We start from the raw sequence: 27,000 nt of genomic DNA, 5'->3' as shown, positions 1-27,000 counted from the left end.
CAACTCACTTGAACACTGCGGACACATTTTTCCTATTCAAACTCTTAAAGACCGGTCAGTTCCAACTCATCATCGTTTCTTACGCCTTTTTGTAACTTTACCTTTTTCTAGAATTTATTCGTTAAATTTTGTATTTCCGTCTTTCGCAACAACGGACGTCCTCGCGTCCTAGGTCTATGTGTGCCTCCATGGTAGTCTTTGCAACCTCAACCTCCATTCACTATTTTTTTTTTATTTCCGCCTTACCCGCTTCCTTTTCCGTCACCTTCTTGTCTCCATTTTATACCTGCCTTTACCAATATTCTAATTCTCCGACTTTGTCATTCTGATGAGGTTTATATAAATTGTATGAGTTGTCTCCGACTTTCCTTATTTAGCTTATGTCAACTTCCTGAGTTTTTCTCCGACTTTTCTGTTCTAATTTCGTGTATGTCAGCTCCATGAATATTTCTCTTATCGTTCTGATTAAGTTTATATCAACTCCCTGAGACTTTCTCTTTACATATAATAGCCAATCACAATAAACTCGTGACGAGGAAGTACTCGTGGCCTTGACGCATTAAAATTACTATCCTTCTCTTTTATATCTCTTTTGGATTCTCTCACTCTTTATCGAAGTTATCGCTAGTTTTTTTCATGTTGACTTACTCAATCGTTACTTTGGTGCCTACAGATCATTTTATATATATGATAGACACTGTACAATATAAAAGACAACGAAGTGCTTCTCTTCCTTCTAATCAATTTCTTTTTTTTTTTCTTCTTCTCATTATTACAGGAAATCACGCCATCGGTGCTGTTCGCAAATTCCCTACTCTACCACTAAATGCAAGCGGTGTTTGGATAGATCCGACCGGCGGGGTATGGCGACAGGCTAATGCCTGCACGACAAAGGACCAACTTCCGGATTACGCACAAGTCACAGGACAACAAACATTGCCATTGCCTGACTATGAACGGTAAGTAACATTACGCATACTTACATACTTCGATATAATGTTGTTATTAAGGTAATTTCGATACAAAGTACTAAATAAAACAGTTTACGTGGATACAGACACACGCACACACACAACAAACGTAGAAGCTAAAAGTATGGAAGGAAAGACGTTAAACAGCAAATAAATTGCTATTAAAAATAACTCAGTAGGACGCTACCTCTGCTCAGTCCCACCATTAGTTATCTATTGTTTAGTGGTAACAAACGAAAATCGCGTAGCCTACATTTAGGCGCTCTGGCATATGCGAATAGAAAATTTGCGTGTTGCAAATTAGTTAATGCCAAAGTTAAGGAATTTAGTTAATTGGAAAGGGAAATGCTCCATTCTTACTCATTTACAATGTTCTAATTTGAGTTTGTGGTTTTATGTGATTTCATGTGGTATGAATGTAAGCGTTTTGTGGTATGTTTCTAATGCTTTCGCTGCAACTCAGTTTACTTTTAGTTTGTTAGTTTTATTTACTTAACTAACAAGCACACAACTTCCGCAGTTAGTTGCAGCTGATAAGCGTTTCTCAAAGTTTCCTTCACAAGTCATAAAATTTAATTTCATTGCTTTTCGGTTTAAGCTATCTTCATAGTTTTACTGTGATTGTGATTTCTACTTACTATTACTACTTAGTTAAGTTATTGAACTTTGAAAACATATAGTTTTAAGTGCTTAGCTTAGCTTATTTTAAGAGTCATGAAGTTGCTTAAGTAAACATTAGCTAAATAAAGAAAACTTAAAAGGGCAGTAAAACGAAAGGGAGAGTTTGCTTCTCTAAAAATACCATTAAAAACAAGATGTTATTTATGCCATAATAAAATTGTATGTTATCGATGGTAATAAATAATTGTATAAATGATTCCCGCTTGTAGATCTGTTTAGTATTAAAAAAACTACTACTTTTACTGAATGTTATTTAATATATAATGGTTTGTAAGTTATTACTAGTGATGTTACAACTGATACTAGCTATGTTTAGTTTTTTACACTTATATACATATGCACTTAAACTGTATATGAACTGCTAAGTGCATAACTTTATCTACACTTTTGAAATTTTTGAGCAGAAAATTGGTACTGCTAAATTTCAAAAAGCATTGTACTCGGTTGCAACTGAAATGTGCCTCTCCATTTTATCTCTACCCTATTCTCCACCTCTATGACCTAAAAGTGTGTGTCCACGATTCATCGCAACCGATACAGCTATAGGTTTTACTATATAACCAACAGATTTGTTTAGCAACTGCCACGTATCTTCAATAATTGCCGCCAGGTCGATCTGCTTAACATTATCTAAGTGATGATGATCGTTTTTTTTTTTTTACCCGCAAATGTAGATGTGTACGCATGTAAAAAAACTCGGCTATTGTATGCTTAACGTGAGTACCGGCCACATATGGCTCAACTTCACAGTGTTTAACACACAAAGGATAAAATTGCACGATCAGCAGCCCAACAGACTATTCAACGCACGATCGTTGGCACAAATAAGCCTGTAATCGTATGTAAAATCACAAGGTCTTACCTTGGTAAGATACTAAGTCTATCGAAACCCTTTACCATTTTATAGATAATGGCATCCGATTACAAGGCAGCGACTTGAATTGCGTTACCATTCTATTCCAAACACAAATTTATTGTTGCATCAGGTTCTGACCCTTGGGAAACCATTATATAATAATATAATCACATTTACACAAAATCATATGCTACCGTTAAGCATAGCCTAAATCAATTTGAAACATTTCATTTGTTATCCACAACCGATAGGCATCTGCTTTGTCAAGCACTTATTCGTCAGGTATGATAAACCTTTTCTTTGAACTTACGCAAAAAACCAATTGAAAAATTTATAAATAGCTTTCAGCAGGTATAGAGGGTGTTCAGAACTTGGCAGCAGACCCTCCAAGAGTGAACTTAACGCCAACTTTCAAACGGAGAGACCGGATAAATACAAAGAGAATGCTTTATTGTCAACTTCCTCAAAAGTGAACTCCATCGCAAGCTCGGTGTAATCACATTCCTTGCGGCTCTGCTACTAGGAGCCCGAAATCCAAGGCTAGGTGATTAGACCTGTATACAAGTATCTATACTGTCTCACAGAATATACAGATAACAATTGCTTTTCCTGCTCCCCGCGAGTACAGGATTCAGTAGCGACCGTGATAGGGTCGTGCAAGTGTGTTGTACTTCAAGAAGTTTTCAATAACACGCTGAAAACAAATCAGTTTCAGTCCAAAATCAAATCGATAGCAAATCGATATTTTTTAGTTAATCGATAATTTTCTATAATAACCCGATAAATTTTTGATAAAAACCCGACTCCAAACTGACAACTCATCGATGAGGTAATAACTCTGCTATAACAAATCAATAACTTGTTTATACCTTGTCGATACCTAGCTAAGAACAGTCCTATATTACTCAAATGGATAACAAACCGATAAATCGTCTTTAATAACCATAAAGAAGAGGCGAAACACGTTTCGAGAGATGCATATTTTAGCCCTGCGCTAAGTATAATGATGTAACGTGCGCTAGCGTAGCTAGTTTCCTATTTTCGAATTAGCTACCTGATATCCAATTGATGGCGAGCCAGGAAATCTTGAAAATTACCCCCAGCGTATTCTATATAGAGGATGGCGGGCAGAAGTGTGAGAAATCAGTCGGTTGAAGCTATCAAAAGTGTCGTTTAAACACTCACAGATCCAGCTATGCGTAAGGAATTGAAAATAGTCCCCCATGGAATATAAACCGCCCGAACATGACACAATTTTCCGGACTAACGTTTTCTCCTACTGAGCGAATGAATGAATTCTAAAGTTAATGAACTTATTCAACCTTATCAGTAACCCTTTAGAGCTTGTAAACCTACTACTACCTACCTACTATCGATCAGATATTCTTGATGCGCCAGATTCCTGAGAAGGATAGCTATAAAATAATTGACACCCACAATCTTTTTATCGACTTCAAGGCAACTTTCAACTGGACGGAGGGGAGCTCTGCTTTGTCTGAAATAAAGTTCCCTGCAAAAATTTATAAAGCTTTGCCAAATTACGTTGACAATATCACCAGCTCTGTAAGGATTGCGAAGAACCTCGCCGAGACATTCGAAACTAAATGAGACTTCAAACAAGGTAACTCCTTTTCGTGCAATTTCTTTAAAATAATGCTGCGGAAGATAGCTATAGAAGTAGAATGTGATGACTGTAGCTATAGCCGTAGAAGCAGAGCTGTGATGACACACCTAGATCAAAAGGAGCTAACCCAAATATCTTAAATTTCGAGGTTAAGAGTACATCCATGCTTTCCAATTCAGTTTTTCGAGTTTTCTTAATATTTAGATTTTATGAGTTATCGCTGGTTTGATTTGGGTGTGCGAGATGAGCGTACAACTACTAGCGCTTTGGCAGTCATGTCACTAGTGACGGGCATATATTCGAAACTGAAACATGGCAATAAATGTGCAATAAAAATGTCAGCATAAAGTCAAAATGGTGAATAACTCTAGTCAACAATTGTTACTTTGGACTGAATAGGCTCGCGACGAAACAAAATCACCATCTACAAGTCGCTTATCACACCTGTCCTTATGTGTGTCTCAGAATCGCGATTACAGTTTAACATGAAAAGAAGCTTTTCTCTTCCTTGCATCTACAATATGCAATCATTAATCACAAAATCTTTAAATTTGTTACTACTTATTGCTATTTAGATCTTAATTAAGTACTCAAAATTTTATAACCACCACTTCAGCAGGAAACAATATTTGAAAAGGGATAAACATTCCCTTGCAAGAAAATTGTATAATTGGAAACAATCTACGCAGTTTTCAATCATCTGTAAACACAGTATGAAGACACTGCTTAGCTACTAAAGTCTTACACTTGAGTGCATTCGAAAAGGTACCCCAAAAGTAAATGAAAATCAAAAAAGGGCGGATTAAAAAAAGGTATACACATAGCGGAATTCGGCTTTTCAGAGCCTTGGTTGAAAAAAAAAAAAATAATAATAAAAAACAAATAAAATTAACAATGGGATGGGACGACCAGTGACGTGTTTTAAGTCCAAAAGCTTTGTCAGCTATACAAAAAGGAATATAAAATCAACAGATATAAGAGCACCAAAAGGTATGCTGGCAAAAGTAACAGCACAAGTAATTAAAAAAGAGCAATATTTTGAAAAACAAATTTCAGTACTTCTCTGCAACTTTCTACACTCAATTGGTGGTGGATTAAAAAAGTCAATGTGGCTGTATTAATCGAGTCATATGAGGATATACAGTGAAGAATTTTGAAGAAATCGCTCTCAAAAGCAGAAAGAATTTTAAAATATTTCATCAAGCCATGAAAAATATCATATGCGGATACTTCGATGACTTACGAGTATCATCTTCGTTTACGAAAGTGGCTTGTAATGTTGAGTTTATATAAGCACAATCAGACATCGGGAGAAAGATACAATGAGTAGAAGTAAATTAATTAAGAACAGCTTAAGCTTATAACTGAAAAAAAAGGAAAAGAAAAAGGGAAAGGAGAATAATACGAAAAGGTTGTCACCTAATACAAACTATATGTTCTATAATAAAGGATGATCCAAAACCGCATTTCAATAATTGACCCATATTATTCTGCGCCTAAGGAAAACAAATTATATTAGACACATTTATTTAAATGTCAAACAATTTTTCCAGACACCGGTACTCAAACCACTCATGTCACCCTTTTCACTTATCACATCTGAATCGATTGTAAACATATTTTTTATCGTACAAGGATAGGGGGACGCCTTTAATAGCCAGACAATGCAAGAATGATCTCACCGAAACTATACGATATTCATATTCTTATTCATATTCATATTCATATTCATATTCATATTCATATTCATATTCATATTCATATTCATATTCATATACATATTCATATTCATATTCATATACATATTCATATTCATATTCATATTCATATTCATATTCATATTCATATTGATGTACATATTCCTATTCCTATTCAAATTCATATTCATGTTCATATTGATATTTATATTCATATTCATATTCATATTCATATTCATATTTATATTCATATTCATATTCATATTCATATTCAGATTCATATTCATATTCATATTAATATTCATATTCACATTCATGTTCATATTCACATTCATATTCATATTCATATTCATAATCATATTCATATTCATATTCATATTCATATTCAGATTCATATTCATATTCATATACATATTCATATTCATATTCATATTCATATTCATATTCATATTCATATTCATATACATATTCATATTCATATTCATATTCATATACATATTCATATTCATATTCATATTCATATTCATATACATATTCATATTCATATTCATATTCATATTCATATTCATATTCATATACATATTCATATTGATATTCATATACATATTCATATTCATATTCATATTCACATTCATGTTCACATTCACATTCATATTCATATTCATATTCATAATCATATTCATATTCATATTCATATTCATATGCAGATTCATATTCATATTCATATTCATATTCATATTCATATTCATATTCATATTCATATTCATATTCATATACATATTCATATTCATATTCATATTCATATTCATAATCATATTCATATTCATATTCATATTCATATTCATATTAATATTCATATTCATATACATATTCATATTCATATTCATATTCATATACATATTCATATTCATATTCATATTCATATTCATATTCATATTGATATTCATATTCATATTCTTATTCATATTCATATTCATATTCATATTCATATTCATATTCATATTCATATTCGTATTCATATTCATATTCATATTGTGACGAATATTACCATCACTAGTAATAAACTCCCAACACAAAAACATTGAAGCGAACAACACTGTGTACATAAACACATCAATCATCATTTACACCCATATAAATAAGGCACGAAGAGATATTACGCGCACACACTTGTAGCCGCAAGTTGCTACACATACACACGCATATGATTATGAGAAATGCATAAACTACAAATATATGTATATTATAAATTGGTTATAATATTAATAGCCATATTAATATTAATGTGCATATTTATATTCATATTGTAGCGAATTTTGGAAAACTCCTCATTATTTTGCAGCTTATGTTTACTTTCGAATCTCTCGACTGTCGAATAAGTAATTCAAATACACAGTGGCGCATCCAAATTGCTTACATTCGCCACAATATTCATATTCGTATTCATATTCATAATCATATTCATATTAATATTAATATTCATTTCATATTCATATTCATATTTGTATTCATATTCATATTCATATCCGTATTCATATTCATATTGATATTCGTATTTATATTCATGATCATATTCATACTAGTATTCATATTCATATTCATATTCTTATTCATACTCATATTCATATTCATATTCATATTCATATTCATATTTATATTCATATTCTTATTCATATTCATATTCATATTCATATTCGATTTCCCTGTCATATGCATATTCATATTCATATTCAGGACAGTGTTGTTTTATAACATACATATGTAAGTCCTGATACCTCTTCGTCTTTCCGTATTCTATAAGGTCTAGTTCAACCTAACCTGCCTTATACCGTGCCAATAAGTTTTTGATTTATTTGACTTCAAACATTTATTCCTGTACAATTCTTTTTAATAAATAATCTCAAATAAAAAATTTTAAGATAACAATACAATTTGTTTCTTAAATATTAGGGCGCATTTATCCATCCCTCTTTATCCATCGGAAAATATCGAGAGAGACTTGCTCGTATCGCCAATATGTAGCAAAAACTAAAGTTAACACGATGCGAATCGGAAAAGAAGCTCGTTCTAAATCTCCTCGGAGGCTGTTTATTTTAAATTTTTTAATGTTTTTTCAGAAAAATATCTTCAGTGCTCCACTGTACGGCGTTCTATAGTCTTAACGTTGCTATTTTACCGGTTGCCAAGCAGATTGTTTTTAGGCCAATCCAACCCAACTTTTTCAGTCTCAATAAAATGAAGTAATTCAGTTTTTGCTCTGAAGTCCATACAGTTATTCCTCTTTGCCTAACTTCTTACCCATTCCCTTAGACGCACCCTCCTCCAATTATGTTTCTCTTCTTTCAAATGTTACTGAAAATTTAATATTAAAAGCGTTAGCATTTATTTCCCTTTTTGCTTGCTGTTATAGTTACTAGCGATGACAAAGGTTATCGACGAGTTTTCAATTATATATCAAACGGTAATCGATTATTTATGCAAATATTAAAAAGTAGTCGAGAAGTTATCGATTTGTTATCAAAAAGTTATCAATTTGTTTTCAAAATATTATAGATTTACTATGATAAATTTACCAGCCATTTATCGAAAAGTCATCAATATCGATGTTTTATCGAAAAGCTATCGATTTGGAAAATTTATAAATTTTTTATTGATGTATTATCAATTTGTTATCGACGTTTTATCGAGCCCTGAAGTCCATACAGTTATTCCCTTTTACCTAACAGCTTCCCCACTCCCTTAGAAGCACCTTCCCCCCAATTGCGTTTCTCTTCATTCAAATGTTACTGAAAATTTAATATTACAAGCATTAGCATTTATTTTCCTTTTTGCTTGTTGTTATTATCTACCTCTTTTGGTGTTGTTTTTGTTGCCGTTTAACGCATTTGTTTGGTTTGTTGCAAAAGCATTTCTTCACTTTTTCACTTTCACCTACCGATTTACTGTGCGTTACTCCCTTTATTAGTCGTCCATCCAATCTCGCTTCTCGACCCCTTAAATTTTCTTGCCAATCGTATTAGATTTCATTTCCTGTGCATGAAAAATATTTTCACTAGGAAATTTCATTATATCCGTCTTACATTTAAAATGTGTGAGTTGCAGTAAAATTTATTGCCATCAAAGTCATTAACATTGGATTTTTTATTTTATTTTTTAATTTTGCACTTTAACTCCTGTCTGTCTGGCTTCACATTGCCATACCTTTTTTTGAATCAAATGCTTGTTTTATTTTTTATTTTATTGTTTCCCATTAAAAAATGCACTTCAGCCATTGCAGTGCATTAACGTTTGGTTTATTATCGATCCTGCGCTAATGTTTTACCTTTATTTTTAAAATTAAATGTTGAAGTTCAAATTAAAATGCTTAATTGAATATTGAAAATAACATTTATTGCTACGAGATGCTACCTTTTATATGAACTCGAAAGTTTAATGCCGCTGAATTTTCTTAACTCTAAACACTTAAAGTTAAAGCTTAAAGTATTTATAAAATCCATGTAATAATATGTGTATCCCCTAGAAAAGCCGTCGTACTAACGGAAATACTACAAAAAAGTAACAAAATCAGGAAAAGTTCATACCGGAAAAAAATTAACAAACAAACAGAATCATGGACACAAAAATATTCTCCAATTTAATCACGCAATGACACCAAACTAGTCTCGAAATTACTACGAGAAGGAGCCCAAAATATTGCCATAAATCCTGCCCAAATCAGCCCCGAAGGACCTTCAAATGACTCCGAATATTCCAAAAGTGATCACGAAATAGGCCCTAAGACCATTTCTAAGTGACCCGAAAATGACCTTGAAATACATAGCCGTAAAATTATATCGAAACGACCCTGAAATTACACCGAAGTAGTCCCTGAATGCATCACGATATGATCCCGATGTTACAATGAATGAACCTTCTGGATATGACCACGAAATGACTTCGAAATAACCAAGAACGCTTAACGGAGTAAATAGCTCCGCTACATATTATTCGCTCTTTTTATTCTGCTATTTGCTTCGCTCTTAAAAACGACGTTGCAGTGTCTGAAAAATAATATCACGTTTTCATGCAAGGCTTCTGCTCTGTGCTCTTTTTATGTTCAGAGCCGTAGCAAAAGCAGAGTATATTGTTCGTTGCTACTGCTGCTCTGAGGTAGCAAATACAAAATCGGATGTCAACGACTGGTGTACTGATTTCCGCGATAACAGAAATTGCTAAAAAAATAATCCGCTTGCCCGGCGCAATAGATGCGGTAGTTGTGGAAAACCTAATGTTGTGCCGATGAGAGAGGCATAAACTAAGTTTATTCAAATCCAGTCTGCGGACATGCCAAAGTAGTTGGCAACCAATGTAACCAACAGGGTTGTCAAAAGTGGATGGTCGTGTTTAGATCAAGTGTGGACAAAAGTTGGTATCAACTCCCTTCTTAGCTCAATTTAAGCTTTTGATTCCTTGATTAAGTGAAAGATATTTGATTTTGTGTCAAAAACTAATCGATTATTTATGAAAATGTTTAAGAGCAGTCGAGAAATTATCGATTTGTTATCAAAAATTCATCACTTTGTTATCAAAATATTATTGATTTACTATCAAAAATTTACCAGCCATTTATCGAAAAGTCATTGATATCGATGGTTTATCGAAAAGTTATCGATTCGTTATGGAAAATTTATAAATTTTTTTGATGTATTACCAACTTGTTATCGGCGTTTTATATATTCCTTATCGAAAGTTTATCCATTTGCGCTCTGTATCGTTTCGTGCTATCATTGCAATAACGGCGAGTTATCGATTTTTTTTCAAAAAATGTTCGATTCATTATCGAAAAGTTATCGACTTACTGTCCATAATTTTTCGAGTTGTTATCTAAAAATTGTCGATTTTTAATAGGAAATTCAGAATTTTTTATAGAAAATTTTCGATTTCTTATCAGAGTGTTAACAATTACATATTGGCGTATTGTTTGTCAACAGCGAGTTGTTGTTGTTGTTGTAGCAGTGCTTCGCCCCACCTAACAGACGCGACCGATCACAAACTGTCATCAATATCCTCTAACGGGAGTCCAAGGAAACTTGCTGTTTCAACAGGGGTGGACCATAGGGAAAGGGGTGTTAGAGGCGTTGGTTCCACATTACAATTAAAGAGATGGTTGGTGTCATGTGGGGACACATTGCAAGCGGGGCATACATTTTGTATGTCGGGGTTGATTCTGGATATGTAAGAGTTTAACCTGTTACAGTATCCAGAACGAAGTTGAGCCAGAGTGACACGCGTTTCCCTGGGGAGTATGCGTTCCTCTTCCGCAAGTTTTGGATACTTTACTTTGAGTACTGGGTTCACCGGGCAATTCCCGGCATAAAGGTCCGACGCCTGTATGTGGAGTACACCAAGGACCTGCTTGTGTTTTTTCGCTTCATACGGCTGTGTTCTCAGATGCCGTATTTCCTCAAAATGCTTACGGAGATGACTCCTTAAGCCCCTAGGCGGTGCTGGCTCGTCAATCAGATGTCTGTTGGGATGCCCAGGTTTCTGGGTATTCAACAGGAACTGTTTGGTCAGCATCTCGTTTCTTTCCCTGATGGGGAGTATTCTCGCCTCATTATGTAGATGGTGTTCTGGGGACATAAGAAGACAGCCCGTTGCAATTCTGAGAGCAGTATTTTGGCAGGCCTGTAGCTTCTTCCAGTGGGTAATTTTTAGGCTTGGCGACCATATGGGTGACGCGTAGCACGTAATCGGCTGGCTAATTGCTTTGTATGTAGTCATGAGCGTTTCTTTATCTTTTCCCCAGGTACTGCCAGCAAGGGATTTGAGGATTTTGTTACGGCTCTGAATTCTCGGAACAATTGCGGCTGCGTGCTCACCAAAATGTAGATCCTGATCAAACGTCACACCCAAGATTTTGGGGTGTAGGACAGTCGGTAGCGTAGAGCCATCGACGTGGAAAAGAATCTTTTTAGGACGGTCATACTCTGTTCAGTGTGTCTCGTGTAAGGGATGGTTGCATCGGACAGGTTGTTCTGGGCTTGATTCCAAAACCCGACGTCCACGTAACTTTTATAAATCTTTTGTGGCTCCTTGCTGTTCACGCCCAAGGGCGTCCCGTAGTCTACGTCTAAGCGCCCCCCCATTACCTTCCAGCAGCCCCGCTGCTCAGCAAGCCACAACAAGTACCCGCTGCTGCTCGCGCCTTACGGCGCCAACAACTCAAACAGCTGCTACCACTCATAACTACAATCTTCGTAGTAGAGTCGGAAGCAATGCTGAGCAACAGCCCCTGCCCCCGTCTTCTCCCCCCCTCTTTTCCGGCAGCAATCGTGTAGGTCAGGGAAACAGACTCTTAGTCCCTACCTCCGTTTGCACCGTTTGCCAGCACAGAATATATATGTTTGCGACATCCGCCCAATGCAGCTCCTGCCTCGGGTGGTGCCACTTTCCTAGATGTTCTGGTCTCCGCGACGGCAACCCCTCGGCGGGTTTCATCGCGCCATGTTGCCAGGTCGCAAACCCAAATCATCTGGGTACCCCAATGCTTGCCCAAGGACGCCCAGTCCCAGGGCCACAACAGCAATTGCGTCCTGGCCTTCCTGAACCCAGGCGTAGTCACCCGTCACTTACCCCCAGAGTGGCGACGTCTCCCCTCATGCACTTCAGAATTCTGCAGTTAAACTGTAATGGACTAACTGGGAAGATTACGGAGATAGTCAATTTCATGAAGCGGCACAACATCCGCATTGCTGCGATTCAAGAGACTAAACTCACAGCACGATCTGCATTGCAGTCCTGCTCTGGGTATTATGTCCACAGAAAAGATCGCGAGAGCGGAAATGGAGGCGGCCTCGCGTTTATAATACACCACTCTGTGCAATATCACATATTTGATCCTGGCATCGACCGCAGGGACAACGTCTTAGAACGTCAAGGCCTATCTGTCCGGTCAGGCGATGCAAACCTAGAAATCATCAACATCTACATCCCCCCTGCCACCTGTTGCCCCGGTGGATACCACCCTAATATTAGAGCCTTACTCACTTGAAACAATCGCATTATTTTAGGCGACTTCAATGCCCATCATGATCTATGGCATTCAAATTTGCGGGCGGACAGTAGGGGCGAGATGTTGGCGGATCAAATAGAAGAAACGACGTTCTGCACAATAAACGGAGACGCCCCCACACGTATGGTAGGAAGCTGTCACAGTTCGCCGGATATATCAATCGTGAGCGCAGAACTCGTAAATTGCGTCAACTGGCAGCCGATGGTAACATTGCCATCCGACCACCTGCCCATACTTATTTCGCTCGAGCGTACCGCCGACTTCATCGTCACCGAAAAACGCACTTTCATAAACTTCAAAAAAGGAAAGTGGGGAGAATATAAATCCTTTACAGACAACCTCTTTGCTGCCCTCCCTATCCCGACTGATGCCCGCCAAGGGGAGCGTGCCTTTCGCAAGGTCATTGAATCCGCCTCGGCACGTTTCATTCCCGCCGGGAGAATTCCCGAAATCCGGCCCCACTTCCCGGCGGAGGCCGCAAACTTAGCGAGAGAACGGGACCTTATAAGGCAGCTTGATCCAGGCGACCCCCAAATAAGGGATATAAACCAACGCATCAGATTGCTTGTGGATGAACACAAGCGGGCGAAATGGGAGGAGCACCTAAGAGGTTGTAACCTCTCTACCGGTGTGGGTAAACTTTGGTCCACCGTAAAGTCCCTATCGAATCCGACTAAGCACAAAGACAAAGTTTCCATCGCCTTTGGCGACAAAGTGCTGTCGGATGCGAAAAAATGCGCGAGCGCTTTCTGCCGACAATATATAATGCATTCCACGGTCGACAAAGTTAGACGGAGGGCCAACAGACACGCACATAAACACAAATTCAGCGCGTCACCAATCACCATCACCGCTAAAGAGGTTGAGGACGCCATTGGTCGCGCTAAACCATCCAAAGCAGTGGGCCCAGACGGCATAGCCATGCCGATGCTTAAAAGCCTAGGGAAAGAGGGTTTCAAATATTTAGCGCAGGTCTTCAACCTGTCTCTTTCCACCTTTGTCATACCCGAGAAATGGAGAATGGCCAAGGTGGTCCCGCTACTAAAGCCTGGTAAACCAGCTAACATAGGAGAGTCGTATCGTCCGATATCTCTCCTATCGCCAGTAGCAAAGACGCTCGAAGCCATTTTGCTCCCTTATTTCCAAGCAAATTTGCAACTAGCCTCCCATCAGCATGGCTTCAGAAAACTCCATAGCACTACCTCCGCGCTAAATGCCATTAGTACCCAGATAAATTGCGGTTTAAATCAAAACCCCCACCATAGAACAGTACTCGTAGCGCTAGACCTATCAAAAGCTTTTGATACGGTCAACCACGGCTCGTTACTGCAAGACCTGGAAGGGTCTACCCTTCCCCCATGTCTTAAAAGGTGGACCGCAAATTATCTGGGTGGTCGGCAGGCATCGGTGCTATTTAGAAACGAAACATCAAAGCCAAGGAGAATTAAACAAGGGGTGCCACAGGGTGGTGTCCTATCCCCACTTTTGTTTAATTTCTACATATCTAAACTACCTTCACCACCGGAAGGAGTCACAATCGTTTCCTACGCCGATGACTGCACAGTAATGGCCACAGGCCCAGGCCCACAGATCGATGAGCTATGCAATAAAATAAACGGCTACCTCCCTGATCTCTCCAGTTTTTTCGCCTCGCGAAACCTGGCATTATCACCGACTAAATCTTCCGCGACCTTATTTACAACATGGACGTCAACAGCGAGTCGTCGATTGTTTTGTAACAGACACCGATTAAATATAACATCGACGAAACTTCTGGTTCCATGACTCAGCTGTAACAAACCGATAACTAGACGATAGTAATTCGGTATCGATTATAAAAAATAATAAATAAATGTAAGGCGCTATAACCTCCGAAGAGATTTAAGGCCGAGTTTCTTTTCTAATTTGCGTCGTGCTCCTTTTAATTTTTCCTACAAATTGGCGGGACAGAACCTACTTGTTTTATGTCGACTCCGAACGGCATCTGCAAGGCCGATGAGTTTTCACTTAGAGGTTTTCACGGCTGCAATACACTCAGAGTGCTTGCCAAACATTGCAGAGGAGCAACACCGCTTAAAAAAATTTTCTTCTAATTGAAAAATTTGTTTCTAAAATTTTGATGATGCTTTTCCCGGTAATTGAACCCAGGATCTTCGGTGTGGATGGCGGGGGACGCTACCATCACACCACGGTGGCCGCCATCGATAATAGTCCGATAATATTGTAACGAATTTACTGCAAATCGTCTTATTTGCAACCTTCTGCTAAGTTCGAATCACTAAACTGTTGAATAAATAACGCCACTATTCAGTAATGCAAAATGGTCTTTATTAAAGTAATTCACAACAAATAACTCCACTGTTGCTCGACAGATAGCGTGCTTAATCAAAATTGACTCTCGCGCCTCTACTGTCGGTGCTTTTATACTCTGCGACTTCCTCATTGCATCTTCTAGGCGCTTCCAGAATTTACTTAGTTACTGCCATATAATTACAGATGCACGTGTATAGCTTCTCATATGCGCGTGTATTTGTGAGCCACGCTTCCACAATTACAACTGCATACTTTTGGGAGCATTTCCGATAAGATATCTGCATGCGTCTGTGCATCTCTTCTCCGCTGCGTGTACGTACATATGTGTAGACATAATGATTGATTCGTTTATGTAGATACATAATGATTGATTTATGGATGTGCATACAAGTCACTCTTAGCATCGGCTTAGAGATGACAGTACCCCTTAGTGTTGCTAATATTCGTAACAATATTATAACAATTTGTAGTATCGATTTTACCAATATTTTTTGTTTCTAGTAAAATTTCTTTTGTTTGATTTTAACCTGAATATTTTTCAAATGAAACTCCACGAAGTTCTTAGCAATGCTGAAGCCTTTAAGCTCAACGGAAAGTAACTAAGATATTACTTAGCTTCAAAATTGCAGCAAATACGCACAAGAAAGTGAATAAAAATTTTAAAAATGGTGAGATTTTTAAAATAAGCCTTAAATGGTTAAGTATACACAAATATGCAAATATTCACTTTTAATTAACGCAACATACTCATAAAGTGCTTATCAATTTTTAAAGGCATAAGTATATTATTTAGAAATTCAATTAGGAAGGATTTATTTATTTTTTTAATGTCTTCATTTAACGCGATTTATTTTGGTTTGAACTCCACGAACGGTCATTTTCCATTTCCGTTCTCATGTGAAACACAAATTTTTGCGCGCCATCGTCACAGTTAAATCGCTCACCAATCGTGCATGTTCGGTGTTGCTAACGAGCAACGGTGGCTCCTCATACCACACACGAGAAGTAGTAAAACACCGTTACATGTAACCTGTCTGTGTGTATTTTTGTTTCTATTTATTTATGTATGTAAGCACTCGTATGTCTGACCCTTCATGTTAGGACCAAAACATAAATACTCAATCATTTTGCTAAAAAACAACAACAATTTCCGGCAACAAAATCCCAGTTGTATGCGACATATAATAGTAAAAATAATACCAAAGTAACATTGGCTCGCTGTCTGGAACCGTTGATGAAAAATCAGAAGGAAAATATATTCAAAACATCGCTAGAACATGCAAAAAACCAATTCAAGTTGCTACCCACAAATTCAACATGCAACGTAATGTTGCAATATGTTTACGGATGTGATGGAGTTACATAAACTTACACCAATTTGGGCAGTGTGACATATGCAAGCCATAACCGTATTGTTGTATAGGGAACGAATGCTTTACAAATTTACTATACCCAATAGTCGACAAAATCATATATCGCTGCGTTCGTCCATTATTTTAGGCAGGTGCTTGTGCACGAAGAACAAAGTCAACGAACTGATTGGCCCTTTCCAGTGTGGCTTTAGGCTTGGTAAATTTACTATCGACAAGATCTACACGATGCGGTAGATCTTCGAGGATACTCGCGATAAGAAAACCGTCACAAAACATTCTTTATATCGCCAAAAGAAGTATGCTGCTTTGTCTGAATTTTAGTTCTCCGGAAGATTTATGGTTCTCTTCGTGATGCCAACGGCTTTGCGAGCATGGACGTGGCATGCCTATGAACGAAGAGGCTCCGGAGAAGCAGGTATTTCAATCTACCCCACATCTTAAAATTAGGGGAATGGGAGACATCCACAGAGTTGGAAGGGAAGGGGTGGAAGATCTGGTCCTCCTTGGTGCTCTCAATCGACGCCAGCTTTCGTGAAACAAGTACAGCTGGCGGGACTTGTTAAAAAACGGCCAAACGCTAAGGCATGAAGTGAAGATAATGAAGTTGAAAGAATTTTTTTCAAATACATCTAAATACTTTCCGCGTATCCGTAAATCTCACCAACTTCCGTTAGTTGTGTAATTGTTATAATAAACTAAAATTTTGTCTGCTATATAACCTGTTATCTTATGATGTTGTTGTTGTGACATTAACGAACCGAACGTTTTGGGGAGTGTTACCGATGTTGATGGTCCTTTGCCGGATACAGATCCGGTAGGTTTCGGTAACAAAGCACCATAAAGGTGCTAGCCCGACCATATCGGGAATGATTAATATGACAACATTAAACTTCCTAGGCTAAGATTTACCAAATATAACCGACCACGGAGTGTTTGGGATTACCTTTTTTTTTGGATATTTAAAGAGAGATAATATATATTAGTCAGAAATTAGACAATTAAAACAAACACACGCCGTGTTTCTTAGAACTACTTCGGATTCCTTAATCCCACGTTGAAATAAATATAGATAAAATGTTGAAACAACTACTATTGTTTCCCTTTCAGTGTTATCACAACTTTTGTTATTAACATTAAGTAGGTAGAGATAATCACAGGGCTCTGGTATTAATTTACATTACTAGCAGACCCGACAGGCTTTATTTTGCCCCTACTATTACCTTTTCTCTCTCACCTCCTTTCTCTTACTTCCATTTTATCTCTCCTTACACACATATAGGTATATTAAGTATGCCTGCATATTATTTACGTATGCTCCCACATGGAGAGGTCGATTTCTACCTGACACAGTTTTTAAGTGGCCACGGCTACTTCCGGAAATACCTCCATAGGTTGGGCAAGGTTGAAAATCCGAATTGCTTATACTGTGGGCTCATAGACGATGTACGCCACACCTTTTTCGAATGCGATCACTTCGCACAGCAACGAAGAAGAGTGGAAGTAATACTAGGCGACTTATCCCCTCGCAGAGTCATCCATAAAATGATCTGCGAAAAAAAATCCCTGCAAATGCTAGATTTTTCTCTCGCTAAACTCGTGCTAGAACGTTTGGTTCACAGTGGACAAACACCCAAGCTGTTTTTTCACAAAGTTTATGTTTCTTTAATTTGGTTATATTAGAAAGAAGCCAACCTCTTTTCTTTGTGATGTAGAACGAAAGGAAATATTTCATTCGAGTTATTTGTACCTGAGTAATAGTATTTTATTATTTTTAAGGACTGCTTCACATTTTAGTGAAAATAACCGTACAACGTAACTTAGCTTTAAAATTCGTTAGAAGCAATTTATGCTTTAAAATCATATATATAACACTTCTATATCAATACCTTCCTATCTTCCTAATGTGCAAATTTTCTGTCAATCATTATTTGCTGAAACTGTGCAAATGTATGTTCTGCGCATGCGCGGACTTTGTTAGTGTTAGTGAATTGTAGTAGCGTGTGTAAAAAAAGTATTAAAGGGATTCACCGGGTCACTATCCCTTTACCCAACTTCTGCATACTAATTGTTATAAAATCTCAGTTTAGTCGATTAAACAATGAAAGGGCCAACAAATACAATACAAGGCTTGATGTATTTATTATTTAAGCATAGGCTGCAGCCATACAGAGTACATTATTTACATAAATAGTAAAGAAAAAAACGAGGCGAAGAATTCATATTTTTGAAATGAATTAAATTTTTGATGAAGTAAACAAAATATGAGTAGGTACTGGGCTGGCTGATACTAGTGTTGAAATAATATCAATTTTGTAATTTTTTTTCAAAAAACAACATTACAAAAATTGGAAAGGCACACACATTTACGCACTCGCCAACCGCAGCACCTAACTAACGACAATCACCATCTTTTTCTTTTTTTATTCTCTTTTCACAGACTTACACCGCTCAATATGCCTGATTATGCTGAGGTTGCATGTTCAACATTTAAAACGCCAAATGGCCCATTGGGGCACGTAACGCCAAACGGAAATGCACATACGACATTGCAACAAAAATCCGGCGGTGGAGGGGTAAGCAGCAACCACGCTAATGGCAACAATGTTAACATCAACAATGCCAATGCTTTATATGATAGCTGTGGAGCATATGCAACAACAAATTTGGTAGCAAATGCCAAACTCTATCAGAATCGTTATGCTACAATGAGGAAAACGGCACCACTACCACTGGGTATGAGCACCGGCCCCAACAGTGCAAAGTCAACACGCCAAATCAACAACAGCAACACTAACAATAACAATGGAAATAATAAACACGATGACTATCGCGCCGCTGGCATGTACTCTGCGCCACCTAGCGCACATTATGCGGGTCTTATCGATTTGGCTGGTGCAAATCCTTTCAATGACAAAATGACCGCCTCCACAGCATCGACTGCAGTATTGAGCGCCTCGCCAGCAAAGAGTGTAAGTAGCAAAAAAATCACTTACTCAAATGCAGAGTCCAGCGCCAAAAGTCTTTATGGTGACAGCTGTGCTGGTAGCCAACAAAAAATTAATATTACCGAAAATAAGCTAGATCTCATGAGTAACCTTAGCCGTATCTCACCCACGCCCACAAATGGTTCATCTACTTCATCGGCGGCAACCGCATCCAGCTCAGCGGGTAGTGAAAGCGTTGGTGTAACCACAAATGTGCTTATGCCTCGCCTCAATCCATTCAATGCAGGCGCGGTAGGTGATAATAACACCGGCGCGGCAGCTGCAAGCGGTAAACAACGACACTTACAACAACAGCAGCAGCAGTTGTTAGCTGCTAGCAATGCGTTACGTCAAGGTCTCGGCGCTTTTGCCAACACCACAATGGCCGCGCAAATGTTGAGCGGCGGCGGCGCTGGAACTTTACGTCGTCAGCGGCATCCGAAAATATTTAAAAGTGAGAATAATATAAATTTTGGCAATCTTTATGGTAATGCGAGTAATGCTGGCGCCACCAATAATAAATCACAACTGCTCATCAATCATATTGGTGATAATACGCTTACATTAAGCGCTGCAAGCTCTAATACAACTACCCATTTTGACTTTCTCACTGGCATTGGTGGAGAGAAAAGTGCCACAAATACTAAAGACCACAACGAAGTTTCCTCTAGCGATGGTTTTGGTCCAGTGCTCAGCACATCAACGAATCAATTGCTCAAAGATTGGGCTTCCAGCGTTTCTAAAGCGTCCGAGCTGCAGTCATCACAATCACAAGCACAACACACGCCAGCACATTCACCCTACAGCAATTTATCATCAACCCACCAACATAACCAAAATTATAACAATCACACATTTGGTAGCAAGCAACCAAGTAAACAACATTTATATGTAAAAGCGAAAGATGGTTCATGGTCAGCCGTATCCTCGGATGAATATCAATCCTTCAAGCAGCAACAGCAGCAACAACAACAACAACAACATTCATTATCATCAGGTGATAAGTCATCACAGCAGTCATTGCAACAAACAGCAAGTCATAATAATAGTTTGTTAAATGCTAGCAGCACAAATAATTCTAATAAGAATAACAGTAGTTGTAGTATGAGTAATAACAGTAATGTTGCTGGTAATGCTTCTCAGAAGAGCTTTGAGAGTTGTTTGAATCCATATAGCGCTTCACCACAAAAGAGTAGCGTTTCGCCACAAAAAAACAACCCAAGAGAAGACGGTACTTGTAATTATAGTAATATACCCGCCGCCCAATATAATAATAAATTTACACACCCAAATATAAACTCCAATACATCCACACCCTCTCACACACAAACTCAATCGGAGCAATCTCAGCAGCATAGCGCATCTGCAGTTGAAACAAAATATTTTAGTAGCCACGGTGCAAGCGATAAAGTGTAAGACGTATGTATTTCCGTCTCTCGCTTAAGCTTTGTGGGTTTTGCTATTAAAGAAAGAGCAAATACCGTTAGAGAATTTGTAGTTACTTACCCTGTACGTACTTGTTCATGAGACCTGATTGTGAAGGTAAGAGCAGCGGCAATAGTTACTAAATATGGTTTGACGGTATTCTTATGGCGCACGGCACAGCGCAGTAAAGGCAGGAACACATTCGAATTTTGCGTCGTTTTGGCGCTGGCTCATTTTGAAAGAAGGAACGTTGAAAGTTTTCGTGCCACAATGAACTTTAAAGGAAAGCTCAAATTTTGATTTCGCATCATCCAAAAATAAATAAATATCTAACAATTTTTTTAGTTTAAGAAAAAAGTTATTTTTACCAATTGAATAAAATTTATTAAAAAATAATTTAAAAAAAAAAATGTTTGGAAAAAATTAGGTAGGTCCTAGGTACTAGTCATCACTCTCCTCATCAATCAAGGGCGTTGATCAGAAAATTAAATAAAAGCGTTGGGTGTGTTTCAAGCTTGTACCTTATCGGGAAGTTACCTAAATTTCAATTACAAAATTCGTGCCAGCCAGCCAACCAGCCTGCCAGCCTAGCCTCTCTCTAGTCAAGCTAAATAAAACCGTTTAAAAACAAAATTATTTTAAGCAAAATTGGAGAGCTGCAACGAAATAAATTTACAACGCCAGAATAACGTAAGCTTTTGAATTAATTTTGCGGTACGTTGACGTGACCGTTGCGTCGGCTGTGTATTAGAAACACACCACGCGTTCCAATGAAGCGTGATCCAGATACGGATAGAGTTTTAATATGCAATTGCAACAACAGTGTGATGCATATGGATTAATTTTTTGTTGTATTTGCATGTTAAATTTCTATCCGTATCTGGATCACGCTTCATTGGAAACCAAGAATAGCGACAAAGTTGTGTGTGGTCAAAGTCAACTGTTGACGCAACGCAAGCGTCAGAATGACGCAAAAGTCCGAACGTTTTTGGGCCTAAAATTCAATTGATAATTTCTCAGAAGTAAAAGAAAGTGTCTAAATACTTAAAAAGGATTTCAGAGAGTAGCAGTGGTACTTTTAGTTTGAATATCGATCTTAAATAAAAGCCTAAAATGACATGACTTTAAATGCACCTAAAAATTTGTTTGTTTCGAATATCTCAACAACTTTAAGTGTCAGGACTATTTTTGACTCCAGATTCGTCTTCACCACGTCAAAACCTTCGAGAAAGTATAGTTCTGTTTCAATTTACAAAGGCGTTTTTATCGATTTCATATACAAACATCTCTAAAATTTGAACCGATTTGGAAAATCTAGCTTCAAATTTAGCTCCTGTGCAATAAAAACATTGAGAAACCATTAACGAATTCTCCAAAAAGCATAAAATCTCGCTAGCTCAATAGCCAAGTTACAAAAAAAGCAACTTCGGCTATATTTGCAAAGATAACAGATGTTTTAAAAAATGTTTCCCGGACATAAGCTTCAAATTTAGGGATGGAGTTTCGCAACTTTTTATCTCTACACAGTCTAATGTAAATGTACTAGTTTGACACATGACCTCTAAAAAGAAAGAACGAAAGATGATAAAGTTTTGGTCTATGACACACAAAACGATATGTGTTGGTCAAATTGTGCTTATCAACAATTCCGCGTCAACCTTCTTCATTTTTAAAAAGAAGCCGTCGGCTTGTGAAATACTTATTCGCGCTAACTTCATACATATTGCTATCCTGTTGTTGTAGTATTAACTTTAAAGACACGAAGTTTTGATGGACATTTGCCGGATATAGATGCGACACGTTCCGATAACTAGCACAATTTAGGTATTAGTCTGACATTCACGGAAACGATAAATATGACAGCATTAAACTTTCATGGCCATATCGCACCCCACCCCCTAGTTTCTCGAGGAATTTGGAGTCGCCAGAGCCACGCCTGCTAAATATGTTATCCTTATTGCTTAATGTTAAAAACAATTTTTTTTTTTTTTATTATTTTTACTTAATATTTCTGAGTGTAAACAAATATGCGTGCATACGTCTTTGCTTCTTTGCTCGTTGATCAAATGAAATTAGTAAAATTTGATACTCATCTGCTGTTGTCGCTCGGCTTGCTCTTTATTAGTTTTGTATAAAGATTGTTTTCATACTTCGTCGTCTGATGTGCGCGAGCGGATGCCGATGGCCTGTGATTGCGTTAAATAGCGCGTTCGGCTCTTAATGTGCTCGTAACTTTTCAGCTAGACGCAATGTCATGTTCGTTTGAAAACAATAAGGGAGTTCAGGATTCTATGCAAATGATCTAACATCATCGCATTGCAAACTTGGGAAAATAGTTTAACAATACACTAACAAAATACATAACTTTGCATTTGCTACATCATTGCAAATGCGCAACATCAAATACTATAGTTAAATAAATATTGAATAGCACATCAGAAACTCGCAATTCAAAACTAAGTGAAGGCAAATGTGCAAAGAAAACATTCAGAATGAAATAATTTGTTCACGATCCGTGGCTTATATTTGCTATAGCCACGTTTCCAACATCAAACGCACAAAACTCTGAACTGCATTAATTATTCTCAAAAGACTTTAAAGGTCTAATGCAGTAGAAAATTTTTTAAAAACTTGTTATTTTGTTTAAATTTCAGACACGGTACATACTGGGTACGGGCACAAGCTCAAAAAATAATAAAAAAAAAGCAAACCACTTGATGAAAAGGCTGACGTGCCGGTACTGATTCAATTCAGGTCTACATATGTCCGTAAATGGTTTGTTTAATAGTACAACTTACTACAGTTTTCCATTTAGCTTGACGAATAAGACCTGAATGTAAGTGTTATATCAATGCACTGCTTATCGTTTCCTTATGTGGTAATCTAAAGGCTGTGCTATGCCAAATTAGATCTCTATTCAAGTCTGAATCAATAAGTGGAATATTTTAATACAGTGCTCTTATTTCCCCTACATGCTTCGCTGGAAGCTCAATTTCAACTTATCACTGCACTTAGAAGTCTGCATTGAGGTACGCATTGAGAAAGGAAACATTTTTATATATTCTGAAATACGTCGGCTTTATTCAGGCCTTATTCATGCCTAAGAAAATCTGGTACTTACCAAAACAACTGCAGTAAACTTTTCATGAGCGCTCTTATATGCCCTCGAAACATACGAAGTGATTAGTCTCACCAAACGAAAAGATGCTTGTAAAATAAAAAAATCGGATTTGTTTTTCTTGATGTAACAGACTTTTGGGATTTATTCATAGCATTTTATTAAATTCAACCAAGTTTTTGGTCAAGAGAGCTAATTTGTTTAGCCGTTTCAACAGAGGAAAAAAACTATTGATCTTAAGTAATAAATATTCTGTCAAAATTACAGACACTCAGTAAATCTTAATGGTAAAAATCTGAAAAAAGAAGTGATTTTATTGATAAATTCACTTGCAAACCGCTGTTAATATTAATCAAATGCATCAAATACGTTCACGGCGCTCACTGCGTTGTTCATATAACCATGGTGCCACGAAAATCACAGTAATATCAACGGCGTTTTATTTTAATTTTGACAGAAATATGTTATTTTTATATTTAACTAGGCTATGGCTCACGTATGATGAAACATTTGTTTGTTGATTTGATTGTTGAAACAACCAATACAGAATCAACAATTTGTGCAAAGTTTGCAGATTTTCGGTTGAATTGACAAGTAATTTGCTTGATTTTACTAGCTTTTTTCAATACTAAGCAATTTAACATAACCACTATGAACTGTGAATACTATAACGAAATATATTTTGTATATAGCTAATAAAAGTCTCATCTGTTTAATATATGCCTATCTAACAAAAGAGAAAAATATTATGAAAAATAATAATATGAAAAATTAAAAACTTAATTTGTAAATAAATCAAATCACTAGGAATATAGAGAAGGCTTGAGGAAATTTCGCGTATAAAATATAGAAAAAAGTCAAAAAAATACTACCAAACATATGGCATTTACTAACATCACTAAATTGAGCAGTTCATTGTAAAACTATTTAAAAGCAACAATATTAAAATAAAAATATATATAAGTACTAATGTAGAAATATGAACAAAATATAATTAAAAAAAGGTTATTATTTTCATTATTAATAGTAATTAAATATATAAACGAAAAAAAAAAACATTAATTAGAAAATACGACGTCAACGAAGCAACAATGCAGGCATTAATCATTTTTTAATAAATTAAATCAACTTTCGGCAAATGAATAATACAACATTCACCCCACCTAACCAAACAGCGCCACCCCATTAAAGGTGATAAATCAACATTGGCGCATGCCTGCATATTTCATACTTACTTATACATATATATGTAAAGTAGTATATAAGTATAATATTGTAGGAAGGCAAATTAACACCCCTCTTTATAATGCTAGTCCTATGTAGAGTAAATTGTTGATCACGACATGTTGCAACAAATCAATCATGCAACCAAAACAATAAACCAAGTAAATATGTATTAAATATAAACAAAGTGACAGCGCACGCAAGCAGAAAGTTTATAAAAAAAAAAAAAAAAAAAACCATTGCAAAAGTAGTGTCATACACAACTATAATTATGTAATTTGTAATTTAAAAGAAGTCTCCTCACCCTAAAACCACTCCACCATTTTGGGCAAATAGAAAAGAAAATTATTTAAGATACATACCTACATAAATACATACATATGCATGTACGAATGCTAATAATAAGGCTGTTAATTTTATTTGTAAAGAGTAAATAACAAAACATAATTAATAATAAATTATGTATAATAAGCAACTATCTGAAATAAAATAAAAAAATTATGCTGAATAAAATATAGAAATTATTTTTTACAACAGCTTGTAAGAATTGGCACTGAAGCTTTTCCTTAGCTAACAACCGATTTTTAAATTTTTCACGCTCCTTAGTTGTACCACGTTTTCATAATTATTTGATATTCTCCCAAGCGTTTTCAAAACAGAAAGGTAAGTAATGCTTAGAAAACAACCTTAAAATGTTAAATAGAGTTATTCAATACCTATACACATATACGAACACTAGAATATCTAGTAGACTTTGTTCTGTCCAAAAATTCGTTTGTCTACAGTTGAACAGTGAGTCTACCATTTTCAACTTCTAATCCATTCTCTTTTGCTTTATATTCCATTTCTTCTTATTATTCTTGTCCACCCCTCATTCAATTTATCTCCCTCCCTTATTCAATTTATCTACCTCCTCATTCCAACTCATACACACACTTTCACATATACTCCCTCCCACAATACCGCTACCCCATTCACCTATAGTTTAGGTTGGGTTGAACTTGCCGATCAATGAAGAATGAATGTGTCCATAGATTTAACAGAATATGTTTGACGACCACACTTTAAAAACCACAAATAGATAGCAGCACTTTTGTTATAAATAATTCCGTCTTCTTGGCGAATACTTAAAGTTTTTTTGGAACTAGTCTAACAGCTGACTCGAGATCTGGCGACTCTGCTGCTAATGGTAGCTGGAGCCTAGACCTGGCAATTATGCTGTCCATCAACACAGAACATGCTAAACTGCAGCTCTTTAGAGATATAAGCAACTTTTTCAGTCTAACGTCGTTGGGTTTACAAATGTTCTTAAGTCGCAGCAACACGCATTTCCTGCTTAATGGATCATATGCAACTCTTATCTCCTTTTGATTTCTCTCAAACGGATTGGGACACCTATCGTCGATTCATCGAGTGCCGCACCATCCTTTGCCAACTCATCGGCTTTTTCGTTACCTTCTATCCCTTCATGGCAGGAAACCATGTAAATATATATGGTCCGGCCTGAGCGAGGTCTCTCTATTGCTTCTCTTATACTTCTTGATGAAGTGATATGTGAGATTATTGCCACCTGGATCGGTGCAGTAAATAGCAGACCCGACCCGTCCCGTTAATTTGTAACCATCGACCTTTGCGACGACCCTCCGTCTCTATGGCGCCAATATATCCTTCGAAGCTCTG

At 36.9% G+C, this 27,000-nt stretch overlaps 1 protein-coding gene across 2 annotated transcripts in view; it reads left to right on the top strand.

Annotated features, from left to right (window-relative positions):
- robo3 (roundabout 3) overlaps positions 1 to 25,797 on the top strand; it is a 344,494-nt gene extending 318,697 nt beyond the window's left edge. For both annotated transcript variants that reach the window (XM_067768104.1, XM_067768105.1), the window contains 2 exons: positions 779 to 959; positions 19,007 to 25,797. In XM_067768104.1, the coding sequence (XP_067624205.1) occupies positions 779 to 959; positions 19,007 to 20,969 (2,144 nt within the window). In that variant the 3' untranslated portion in view covers positions 20,970 to 25,797. The remainder of the gene's footprint in view (positions 1 to 778; positions 960 to 19,006) is intronic.
- The last annotated feature ends 1,203 nt before the right edge of the window (positions 25,798 to 27,000 follow it).

Source organism: Eurosta solidaginis, chromosome 2 (genome assembly GCF_040869045.1).
Source record: "Eurosta solidaginis isolate ZX-2024a chromosome 2, ASM4086904v1, whole genome shotgun sequence".
NCBI classification, from domain to species: Eukaryota; Metazoa; Arthropoda; class Insecta; order Diptera; family Tephritidae; genus Eurosta; species Eurosta solidaginis.
Note: the sequence above shows the minus strand (reverse complement) of the source record. Positions and strands in the feature narration are given on the sequence as shown.